This window comes from Tachysurus fulvidraco, chromosome 2, assembly GCF_022655615.1.
Source record: "Tachysurus fulvidraco isolate hzauxx_2018 chromosome 2, HZAU_PFXX_2.0, whole genome shotgun sequence".
NCBI lineage: Eukaryota > Metazoa > Chordata > Actinopteri > Siluriformes > Bagridae > Tachysurus > Tachysurus fulvidraco.
Genome location: NC_062519.1, coordinates 22,048,326 through 22,060,853, shown reverse-complemented (window position 1 = coordinate 22,060,853; position 12,528 = coordinate 22,048,326). Strand labels below are relative to the sequence as shown.

At 40.1% G+C, this 12,528-nt stretch overlaps 2 protein-coding genes across 6 annotated transcripts in view; one reads left to right on the top strand and one right to left on the bottom strand.

Annotated features, from left to right (window-relative positions):
• Positions 1-101: 101 nt before the first annotated feature.
• On the bottom strand, positions 102-4,337 carry cmtr2 (cap methyltransferase 2). Of its 3 annotated transcripts, none has more exons than XM_047810042.1 (2): positions 3,670-4,337; positions 102-3,057 (listed from the first exon to the last, which is right to left on the bottom strand). In XM_047810042.1, exon 2 carries the CDS (start codon positions 3,046-3,048, stop codon positions 823-825), a length of 2,226 nt encoding a protein of 741 aa, XP_047665998.1. In that variant the 5' UTR covers positions 3,049-3,057; positions 3,670-4,337; the 3' UTR covers positions 102-822. The 3 variants fall into 3 exon arrangements, with proteins under 3 accessions (XP_047665998.1, XP_027008029.2, XP_027008028.2); XM_027152228.2 differs by having other exon boundaries at positions 3,674-4,337; XM_027152227.2 differs by having other exon boundaries at positions 3,310-4,333.
• Positions 4,338-7,407: 3,070 nt separating this feature from the next.
• The window catches only part of helz2a (helicase with zinc finger 2a), a 13,187-nt gene continuing 8,066 nt past the window's right edge, over positions 7,408-12,528 (top strand). Inside the window, exons 1-4 of one of the 3 annotated variants that reach the window (XM_047810206.1) lie at positions 7,408-7,525; positions 8,286-8,414; positions 8,963-9,008; positions 9,827-12,528. The exon at positions 9,827-12,528 is cut by the window's right edge and continues 365 nt beyond it. In XM_047810206.1, coding sequence (XP_047666162.1) covers positions 9,835-12,528 — 2,694 coding nt within the window. In that variant the 5' untranslated portion in view covers positions 7,408-7,525; positions 8,286-8,414; positions 8,963-9,008; positions 9,827-9,834. The remainder of the gene's footprint in view (positions 7,526-8,285; positions 8,415-8,962; positions 9,009-9,826) is intronic. The other 2 variants (XM_027152224.2, XM_027152222.2) reach the window with 2 other exon arrangements.

Genomic DNA, 12,528 nt, shown 5'->3' with positions numbered 1-12,528 from the left:
ATTTATAATACATTAATCAAATGTATTCAGTATTGTTTTTTTACACAGTCACTCAGTAAAAGACAAGAAACATTCTATATGAAATAATAACAGACCATATATCCATAAATAAACTGCTTTTAATAAACGAAGGCAGTTGAAAAAAATATAGTAGCTAACACACCTCACAGTACCAGTTCAAGTACTTGAAAACATTAACAGATTTCATATAAATAATTCTATAACTCAATACACAACATTCAGTCAGAACTATATTCAATGTGTGTAGAACTGTGCGGTGTGGAGTGTGTTATTCTGTTTGACCCACAGCCATTTGTACTACTATAATGATTCATTTATTAATGAACACGTTTGGTCTCTAACAAAAAATCATCATTATCACATCACCGATTACACATTTCACTTTGTTGAACATCATGCTTTTTTAAAAACATGTTTATAATCGGTCTGAGATTATCCTTAAGACCGTCCATCATACAAGTGCCTGTGTTTGAGCTGTTGCTTTGGAAACCGTAACATTAGAGCGAGTTAATATACTTTAATATAAACCTGCTGTTCGTGTTACGGCTGGAACACCAGTACAGAACACCTCCTGACCAATCAGACGCCAGAATTCAATCAAGACGCTGTGGAAGAAACTGTGTAGTGTCTATGTGCGAGTGCGGAAAAATTATTAAAAAGGAAACAAAAGCCCTGAGGAATGAGAGTGATAGACAATACTATCTGTCTTTGAGAGTTATCACTTCCTCCAGAGAAGGATTCTGGAAGGCTAAGCCAGTAAAGGAGACACAAGAGCAATGGAGAGCCCTGAGACATTGGCGGTCATCTATTCTGCTGCAGTAGTAGAAGTGAATGGAGCTGCTGCCTCAAAACCGTGTTGTTGAGGTTGGACAGAAACTGAGGCAGTGAACCTCTGATCAGTTCTTCCATCGGAGCAAACTGCAGAAGCTGCCTGCCGGGTTCTAGCGTTCTCATTTGGTCCAGGACATCCTGTAGGATGGTGTTGATCTGAGGTACTGAAGAGAATCCCACACAGAGCAGCACGACAGGTGGGCCGCAGACAGAGCGTCGGAAACCGACCGAGCGGAAGCACAGGTGGAGTGTGAGGACCAGAGATGCGGTGAAGCGGGTCAGAGCCGAGCACAACGGAACCACCAGTGCTGATCCTTCAGAGAGTCCACACAGAGCTGCAAACACACTGCTCAGTAGCTTGTGTTGAAGAAGCGGGTCTCCGTCGTGCAAAGTGGAAATGCACATCTCAGGGTAGCAAGGACCCGGACAGAACTGCAGACTGGTTCCTGAAAGTGGTACATCTTTCCATAACGGGTTATCAACCAACACTATGCAAAAATCAACATCTGGAAGGCTGCAGATTTCATTTAAAATGAAGGCAGGTGATGAAGTCCTGATGGAGCAAGATTTGCAAGCTGGTGTGTTTTTAGCCAACGGCTGCTCCTTCAAGACCACTGTGAGCCCGTCTATGGCTTCATTAAGCAGACCCAGTAACTCTGGATCACAGAAAGCAGAGCTGCGAACTTTTGGGAGTGTTGCTCCCACATGACTGAACCATGTGTTTAAGTCACACTCAGCCACAGGACCAGTCAGTACAAAATGATGTCCTTCCTCACCCTGAAAATGTTCTTCTATCCATGTTTGGTAAGGTCCATGTGCAAGACGCTGCCTCCATTCCTTGAACTGTATCTCCTTGCGCTGGTTATATGATCCCATCTGCTTCCTCTGGCAAGGTTTCCCCCAAGCCAGAGATCCACCTCGGCACACCCATCGCTTACGTGATAAATACTGCACCTGAAAACGTTGCACATAGAACTGTGCAGCACATTCTCTGAGCTGATCTAGATGCTTGCGTTGCTCAGCAGTCATACTGGTAAAGAGCTGCAGATTCTCCTGGATGGTGTTGCTCTGCAGATCATGGAAAAACGCACAGATTTCCTCATGCTGCCTGAGGAAAGAGCTGGGAATGCAGCTTTTTGGAAACAATGCTGAAGTTGAAATGATCTCTGGACCGTAGTTGCGGATCAGCTTCGACAACAGCGGCCGGACATCGTCTTTGGATTTGAAGTCTAAGCACACAATGTAGACCTCAGAATTTCCAGATTTACTAGTTGCAGGTTTGAAAACATGAACCGAGCAAAAGCAGCACACAAGCAGGTAAAGAAGGCAAATGGACGAATGCTCAAAAAGCGTGAACATCTTTAGGACAAACGAACCTCCTGGGGCAAGTAAGAGTAAAGCACACACGGTTTCACAGTACTGCAGAGGAGCCACTAAACTCTCCTGCTCCCCAGGGTCACCCTGACAGTCAAAGCTTCCATCTGCTGTGACCAAATCCACTCTGCGCATGTTACTAACAAACACTTGCAGCTCCAGCAAATGCTTCTGAAGCATGATGTCACCGGTGTTGTCCGAGCCGAAAAACCACCAAGGAAGAGTATGAGCAATGAGCCTGTCATCTGCAATCGTGCAACTCCGAGCATTAGCTTCATGATATGGGTTCAGCGTGTTAGCAACCCAGGTCCAGTCACAGTACAGCCTGCTGGTTTGGAGGAAGTGATTGAGTGCAGAAATAAAGGCACCGGGAGCTTCACACAGATGAACCGAGTTGAATTCACCCTTCTGAAGCGCTGTTTCTGATAGGAGTTTAAAGGTTCCTTGGATCTCGTAGAATTTGGCCCAGGCCTGAGTGCAAAGCTCTGCATTGGTGGTCTCACGAAGGTGGGATATGATGGTACCCGCTCGGTTAGTGGAGCAAGTGTGCTGGTGCCACACCGATAAATCTTTGTCACTGAGCCGATCCTTCACCTCGTTCAGGGAGTCTTTCAGAGCCTGCAGAGGTGGATGACTCCATGGCAGGTCACAGAGCGCCACACTGGGGTCTGGTAAGCACCATTCACTTCCAGGTGGAGCGCTGTACCCTCTAACTTTGCTAAAAAGCTGCTTCACCTCGTCCAGAATCACTTCATCATAAGACTCAGGAGTGTCTGGCTTGTCTGGAGGCAGTCTTTTTTTTGTGCCACGTCCCCTGCTCATCCTCCGATTCTGTTACAAATATCAAAAAGTAAACAGTGTGTCAGAAAGCAGCAAACACAAAATCCTAACAAGTCTTAATGCACCTCATTATCTGACTGAATACAGATCAATAATACATTTAATATTGTATTATGCCACTCTTTTAATGCAATATTGATCCTTTTTATCACATGTACAATATTTTACATTGACTTTGTTGTACATTTTACACATTTGCTTTGTATTGACATATAAATACAAATATGAAATTTAATAACTTACCAAAAATTTCGTTTCGTACAAAATGAAGTCTGATCACTTTACCACAGGACAAACTATACGATCAAAATAAACTTTCGTTTGGGGGAAAATAAAATGAAGAAACGTCTTTTATATGTCACACACAAAAAGAGCACTTAGCCTAATTAGCTTTACTGTTTTATGCACCGTGTCAGCGGAGCGGTAACTAGCCACGCGAGCGCTGAGGGAAGCGCTGAGTCCAGGGAAGCGCTGAGTCCGGGGAAGCTTAGCAAGAAAACCCGGGGTCTCGCTGCGGGCCTGCTAACGACGAGCTGATAAACACAGTTCGAAACGGGCGGCTCTTCAATGGTATAAATGTAAATCAAAACACTACAAACTTACTCACATGTTGTCCTGAATGTAAATGTATACCAAACAAAACATTTACTCGTTGTTTAACTTCGAAAACATTAAGGCCCCTTTAATAGGGAGGCAGCCATGTTGTTTGGGTTGGAGAACAGGGTTGCCAAATATTTCTCACCAATTCCCCCATTTATGGACAATGAATAAATGAAAGATACATTGTTGTATAGAGGAAGAGTGTCTGCAATGGTGTCCCTTAGTCAATTATGTTGATCTTATTTAGTTTTAAATCATACTGTATTTATAATTCAGGCATAGGGAACACTCAAACATGTGAGGAGGCATCTAGAGATATTCCAGCTCCAGTTGGATTCTGCTCCATGAGGCCTTCGGACCGTCAAGAAAAGATGACAAGAAAAGATGCCGACACCAAGTGTCTCTGACAACAGCCTCCGTGTGTCTCGGACAACAGCCTCCACGTGTGTCTGACAACAGCCTCCACGTGTGTCTGACAACAGCCTCCGTGTGTCTCGGACAACAGCCTCCACGTGTGTCTGACAACAGCCTCCGTGTGTCTCGGACAACAACCTCCTCATCATTACACAATTCTCAGACTATATCTGATTGTGGAAAGGACATTATTCATAATAACACTCTCTGGTGTTTATAACAGTTTATAATCACACCCTCCAGTGTCACCCACATGAAGATGAGGTTCACTATTGAGTCTGGATCCTCTCAAGGTTTCTTCCTCTTCCATCTAATGGACTCCCCACAGTGCATCAGTCACCTCAGGCTTGTTCATTAGGGATAAATACATTTAAATATAAGTCTAATATTAATCTTGAACCTTTGTATAATATTAATCTTTGTATAATATTAAACTTTTTGTACTATGTTTCTTATGTTCAGTAAAGCTTTTGCGCTTTTGATACAATGCCCATTGTTAAAAGCTCTATTAATTTAATTGTAATAAATTTATTAAACCAGCCAATCATAAGACTTAAATGTCATGGATCAATTTATGAAATCATGGAGCTACAAATCGATTCACTATTTTCATTGGATGAATGGCATTCCAAGGGTGCTGATATAATTACAGCATTGTGTGTGTGTGTGTGTGTGTGTGTGTGTGTGTGTGTGTGTGTGTGTGTGTGTGTGTGTGCGCGCGTAATAGATTGTTACACTGAAACCATTACTACACCTACTACAGGCTGTCAGTCAGTTTGTTTGTTACCATGGCAACACACAACAGTCATTCTAGCTGTGGCTTTTTGGGGAACTGTTTTCATTGGTGGAGAAAGAATAAGCAAAATAATTGACCATATTGTGCCTTGTTATTCTGTATTAATTTGTTCCTTATACTGTAGATCAGCAAGTATTTCAGAAGCTTTTTCCTTCTGCTGTCTGTAACTGCCTTCAGATTCCTGGTCTTTCCTTGATGTGTTCTCCTACTGTTTGACCTGTTATGTATTCTAAGATGCTTTTTTGCTCACCACAGTTGTACTGAGTGTACTGAGAGTTATGAAAGCTTGTCTGAGGGATTCTGTGGTTAGCCAAATACATATTGAGTCAAACATAAGCATGGTATGAAGCAATCGAAACTATTGGGGTGAGGCACAGTTTTGATGTCACCATGCATCATTTAATTCTTTTTTTGGGGCGGGATGCACACTGTAGAACATTCCAGGTTTTTTGTGTTTAACTTAAGAATTTACAACCGATGAACCCTTTTGGAAATTAGTCTAAGTTCAACAAGCCATAACGACAAAGAAAAAAAATGTTTTTAGGGTTTTTTAGAAAAAAATTTCATATATAAATTCTGCAGTGTTTCCTTTATTCAGTGTTTTGTCAAAGTGCTTTTGCAGTAATAACAGCTTCAGGTCTTCTTGGTTAAGTCTCTACAAGCCTTCACACTTGGATTTGGGCGGTTTGACATGCTTCCTAGCAGATCATCTCAAACTCAATTGGAATAAATGGATAGCGCATTTGAATCTCTGAGATAAGACTGGCCTTTAGCTGAGCAACTCAGGGAAATCCAGAGACTTTTTCCAGAAGCCGCTTCTGTTCATTGTCATGCTTCAAAGTCTTCCCATCCCTGCCACTGATTAGCTCAGGGCATAACATGATGCTACCACTTTACCGTAGGAATAGTACTAGCCAGTTTATTAGCTTTACCTGACGAAGTGCTTAAAGGTCAGCCCGAAGCATTTATATTTTGTTTCATTGGACCAGAGAATCTTTTTGCTCATAGTTTTCATCAATCTTTTACTCAAAAATGGCTTTTGAGAGGGTTATCTATCTGAGATTGTTGTCCTACAAGCAGGTTCAGATATTTCTGGATTGGATACCAGGTACTTGGTCACCTCCCTGTCCAAGGTTATCAGACTGCCAGCTCTAGGAAGGAGAACGGATGGTTAAACTCTTCTACCATTTCACAGTGATGGAGTCAGCTGTGCTCCTGGGAACATTTAAAGCTTTAGAACTGGTTTCAAAGCTTTGCCTAGATCTACATCCTGGCAAAATCTGATCCTGAGGTATTGAACTTTATAGCTTAGTTTTTGGTGAGACATTGTGAGAACTGTGGTGTGAGGTGTGTGCTTATCAATACGATTTTCTAAATCAGTTCGTCAGATCATCAGCTGAATGTGCTACAGCTGAACTCCTGTCACAGCAACATGAGCAGGACACACCTGAGGTCAGTGTGTTGCTTCAGTCAAGGGACTGAACACACAAAATTTCTAAACTCATGTTTTCACCACTGTCATTATGGAGAGTTGTGTGAAGAATATGATCCAATAAAATCAATGTAGTCCATTTTAAATGAATTTAAAACACAATAAAGTGTCCTGTCTAAATACTTTCCAAATACATTATAGATCTCTCTATACAGGCATGGAATGGAATGGAATGGATAGATACAGTCATATCAAATACTGTAACTGAAGGACAAGTAATATTTCAGAAGTGAAATGAGGTTTATTGGATTAACAGAAAATGCGCAATATGCATCAAAACGAAATTAGACAGGTGCATAAATTTGGGCACCCCAACAGAAAAATCACATCAATATTTACTAGATCCTCCTTTAGCAGAAATAACAGCCTCAAGATGCTTCCTATAGCCTGTAATGAGTGTCTGGATCCTGGATGAATGTATTTTGGACCATTCCTCCTTTTGGACCATTCCTCCTCCGGTTGCCGAACATGGACAGCCCGCTTCAAATCACCCCACAGATGTTCAATGATATTTAGGTTTGGGGACTGGGATGGCCGTTCCAGAACATTGTACTTGTTCCTCTGCATAAATGTCCAAATAGATTTTGAACAGTGTTTTGGGTCGTTGTCTTGTTGAAATATCCAGCCCCGGCCTAACATCAACTTTGTGACTGATTCCTCAAAATTATTCTCAAGAATCTGCTGAGTGAAATCCATGCGACCCTCAACTTTAACCAGATTCCCAATACCGGCACTGGCCACACAGCCCCACAGCATGGTGTTTTTCTTAAACAATCTCTCTGGTTTATTTTCCACCCTGCTGTATCTTTACTCACACATGACAAGCATTAATACATGATGGCATGTTTATTAGCTACACTTAATTAACACTAATTGCCATAGAGCTGGAGCATCTCTAATGATGCTTATGATTTAATTCTGTTTATCTTGATGACTCTGAAGTCACTCTGCAATCAGAAATATTTTATAACTTCAAAACAAACAAGCAAATAAATCAGTTCCTTCACGTCTCCTACTGTAACTGCAGAGAAACTGCACTTTTTTACAGAAACGAAACTTAAATGAAGGTTTGAAATGAAAATGAAAGTAAGGTTTTTCTGATATATTGTTAGTTTGACTAAGCAAGAAAGGGAACAAACTATTTCGAGAGAATACAGGTATGTCACACACACACACACACACACACACACACACACACACACACACACACACACACACACACACACACACACACACACACACACACACACATAATGATGCATAAAGATGCATAACGACAAAGATACAGGGAAAAAGATATCTGAATAGAATAGAAATTTGTCATAAGAACACAAACATTTATACATTTTGTATTCAGTTAAATTTTATTTGCATAAGCTTTTAACAAAGGACATTGTCTCAAAGCAGCTTTACAGAACATAGAAAATATAGTACAAAAAGTTACAGATTACAAAGTTACAAATAGTACAAAAAGTTTAAGATTTAAAGTTCTTTGTATTTATCCACAATGAGCAAGGCTGAGGCTTTTGTCAGGTAATTGGTGGAAATTGGAGGGAAAATGTGGACTATAATTCATTCACCTTCTTTTTCTCTGCTAAAATTGGGAGTGCTGCATTGACATCATGATAGTTTCTATTGTGGTATGAACTATGCGAGACCTGTATGAATGTACGTCCTATGACGTCTTAAACATGAGGGTGTGTCCACTAAGAAGAAGCATTTCCTTTTTCTTATCATAAGATCAGAGATCAGGGGTTATGATCATTACAACTGATATGAAAGTCGAATATATTTACATATTTGCATTGGACCAAAGCTACAGGAAGCTTGTCTAACAGCTCTGTGATTGGATTCTGCAGCTTTTGTATAAAAGCATCTAATGGATCTGAAAAAATGTGTAATTCTTGTTTTTTTTAGAGATTTCTCTATTTGCATAAATGTTCATATATGCAGTGAGAAGTTCAAGATCAAGATCACATAATAATCTCCTAATCTCCACAATCTGTCCCCATGACTGGGATTTCCAGTTCCTGCCCTTCCTATGGGGTAAAAATAACTCCTTGTCTTTTGTTTCCTGAAAGATGAGATTAGAGAAAAGATCATAAGTGTTTTGTGGTTATGATTGAACACGTGAACACACACCAGTGTGATATGTACGTTCTTCATTATGAACAGGTAAATATTAAAACTGCCTTTCTGAAAATCTCTGCCATACAGGATTATAGAAAGGTTTGTTTTATTTCACATCCTATTTATAGGAGAAAAGTGAGACAAAATCCAAATTCCAGTTTTTCTAGGTCTGCTGTAAAACACATTGAAAAGCATTTCTCCTTTACCTTAGTAAACCTACTAAACAATGAGACTAGTAGAAATATTGTTAAAGTAACATCAGAGCTGCGGTCTACATTCATGTCGTCATAATCTAAACAGGCCGCTCACAAATTCCAGTTATTCAAGTGCATAGAGCAATTTAAATATAGACATTTATTAAATGAAATCCTCCAGCTCTGAATCCAGCCCTAAGATATGAACTGAAAGGTATAAGTCATGTGCACCTTACTGGAAGGAGGAGCTAATGCATATAAATATTTCAGCCTGAAGAAGCTACTGTCTCTTTTTAGGAGCCCAAAACTTTGTGATGTGAGTAAACGTTTCCTGTTTATCTCTGTATTTTCTATCATGCATAAAAGTTTTTACTCTTTTTCTTTTTCCTTATTTTATAAGATAAGGGGTTAAAATAGAAGTTTTTTAATGCTTGTAAAGTGCCATTATGTAGATGAGTTGATATGGAGAATGTTATGATGTATTTGGAGGACTAAGCTACATTACAGTCTAATTAGCTCAATATAAAATACTGTATTTATCCTGGCTTTCGCTTGACACCTTTTGACTCTGGTTGTTAACAGTGATTCACTGATTTATTTATTCATGGTTGCATGACTGTTTGCATTAGGCGATATGTTGTGTGGATTTTAAGAGCTTTTCATTGGAACACACCCTGTACACTGTGATTAATGATCTGTTTTTTGGGTCTTTATTGAACTGTAATTTGACTTTGGAGATTATTTTATATTCAGTGACTGTTAAATTAAATTTTGTATCGAGACCAACATTTATCCATTGTTTCGAATGCATAAGTGGATCTGTTGTTCTCAAGTGAACACTTTTGCTCTTAAGAACAATAGCCTTTATTCTTGTATTAGAATGTTACATTTATCCACATCCACATCCACACGCAGCCCTCAGCGATATAGAGCTTGCTTTTGCTAGCCCAGTGTCATGGATTTCATTTCTTTGTGCTAAACTCTGGACCAGTCTTAAAAAATATACAAACGTGTTTTGTAGCAACATCCTTTTTGAAACTTGCTCTTTTTGAATACTTTTTAAATGAGCATTTTATTGTAGGTTTGCTAGCAAGGCTTCCACAATGATCTGAATTATCTTTTTTGTAATTCCAGGTTAAACTATGGCTAAAAAGAAGAAAATATTTAAATCTAAATCAAAGTCAAATATGGTGAATGTGTCTTCTGGTAGCAGAACGACTCCTGAGGAAGCCTCAGAAATCCATAAGGCCCTTTTTAAGCTCTCAAGCCCAGAGTTCCGTTGGGAGTCTCTGTTTGAACAAGAACACAGTCAGGAGGAACTGAAAAAAATGTTGACCAAACCTCATGAGTTCAAACGCTGTAAACTTAAAATGGAGAGCCCTGACCTGGCATATGCCAAACCTCTCAATGACCTAAATTCTGCTATCTGCATCAGTGGACGCGAATATGTGGGTAGATCTTTTCCTGGAGATGAGGTTTGTGTTCAGATCCTGAGCAGAGAACTTCAGCCACATCAAGGTGAAATACTAAAAGGAAGAGTAGTAGGGTTGATGGAACGATCTGAAAAATGCTGTACCGTTATCTGTAAAATGGAGGGACTTAAACAACTGGTTACACCTGTCAAAAGAAACATGACCCAGATATGCATCCTTCAAAAAAACCAAGACAAAGTGGAAATACGAAAGTATGATCCCCAGAGTGATTACTGGTACACAAAGGAATATACAGAAATAACTGGTGATCAACTGTTAGTTGTCAAAGTGCTGAAATGGCTAAAGAATCGTAGGTATCCTCTTGGAGTGGTTACGAAAGTTATCTCAAAGAAAGACTATTATAATGAATGTCTCAAACTAGAACATGGCATTGAAGGCACTCCTCCCTCTGTCAAACCAAGAATTGACCAAGAGGAACATGAAAACAGAGAGGATTTCTGTAAATACCGAACTTTCACCATAGATTCCCCTGCAGCAGAAGACTTGGATGATGCCTTTAGTCTGAGCGACGAAGGAGAACAATATATGATTGCGATTCACATAACTGATGCAGCAAGTTACATCAGGAAAGGTAGTGAGGAGGATACATTTGCAAAAAAGCTAGGCAGGACAATTTACAATCCCATTGAAATGGATGCAGAACAACTTTTCATGTTTAGCAGAGACACGAGAAAACGATACTTAAGTCTACTCCCAGGTAAGGAACGAAAGGCCATATCATTGGTAATAATGATTAACAAGAGCACCAGAAAGATAGAGTCCACCTCTTTTACCCTTTCTTCCATCAAGTCTGAAAGACGGCTATCATACGATGAGGTAAATAAGATAATAGAAGGTTTGGATGATAATGAAGCAACTCTAGATTTTACCAGTGTAGAAAACTGTGTTGCTGTGGCCTACTATTTTTCTAAAGAACTTAGAAAGTTCAGGTTGGAGGGGATGTGGAGCAGCGGACAAAGAAATGGATACTGTAGGGCCAAGTGCATGGTTGAAGAGCTAATGATTTTCTACAACAATGCAGTAGCTGAAGAACTCATCTCCAATGAACTAACAAGAGATCTCACCCCACTAAGATGCCACTCCATGCCAGATCATATACTGCTGGAACAGTTTAAAACAAGATACTCTAGTTTTCTGCCCTTCTCTTCTTGTCTCTCACAAATCTGTGATGTTTCAGGGGCAGCATCTGAAGAAACCAAAGCTAAGTTGTCATTCATTCATGTGCTTACTCCTGTGTTTCAGCAAATGAAAGCTTTGGCAAAGAAAGATTACCACAAGCTGGTTCATTTTATTATATCTGATGAAATCCACCCTACACTAAGTCAAATGGCAAATGAATTCAAGGAAATTCAGAAAAAATCTCTCATCCTGAGGTCGTGCTCCAACTTGTCTTCAAAATTAGGACATTATGACTTGCAGCTCAATGCATACACATGGGCTTCATCCCCCATGAGACGCTATCTAGACCTGATTCTTCAGAGGCTTCTCCACATTGTGCTCTCTAAAAAGCGCCACTTAAATCTGGATTACACAAAGAAAGACATCGATCAGTTCTGTGATGAATGTGATTGTACCGAGGACTTGGAGTCATTAACATTCCTCAAGGCCACTGAAACTAGTTCTAGTAATGTGACCAAACTGGCAGTAGTTAGTCAGATTTCTCCAAAAAAACATGAATTTTTTATCTCAGTTCCTCTTGACAGAATGCCACAGCTGATGATCAAGTACAGAAACCTAAACGTATTCGAACAGCCAGAGTTCTATCAAGACGATTCCTGCACTCTCAAATGGAAAAGAAGAATGTACTCATTTAGTGAGGTCTTCAAGCCACAGCGACAGATCTACAAAAACGTCATCCCGATCCCAGTTAAAAAGTGGACCACAATGATATCTGCAGTTAAAGATGAAGACTGGGATAAGGTCAGGGAGTGCCTCTGGGATGTAAAAGAAGAAGAAAACCACATAACGCCTATAACGATGTCAAATGAGAATCACTATAAAGAGTGGAACATGGAACTCAAGAAAGCAGAAGTGTTACGAGTGCAGCTTGGCACAGAAATAATCAGTGGGGTCAAAATGCCTGCAGTAAACCTCCTCACTGTCAATGAACACTTTGAGGTCTGTCTGGAGCATGCAAGAAACCCAATCAAGTGTTTCACCACCACAAATGAATGTCTTCCATCAAAACCACATTACCAGAATTATCTGGAGTACCAGGAAATCTGGAGTAAACTCTGTGAAATGGACACTGCTTACAATGCTGTGGAAGAAAATAACAGCGTGATTCTTGAAAACGTGAACATAACGTGGACGGAAACCACAGAGACGTCTCTCAAAGGTCAC

Coding starts and splice junctions, on each gene's coding strand:
- cmtr2 (XM_047810042.1), bottom strand. CDS start 3,048: ATGAGCAGGGGACGTGGCACAAAAAAAAGACTGCCTCCAGACAAGCCA.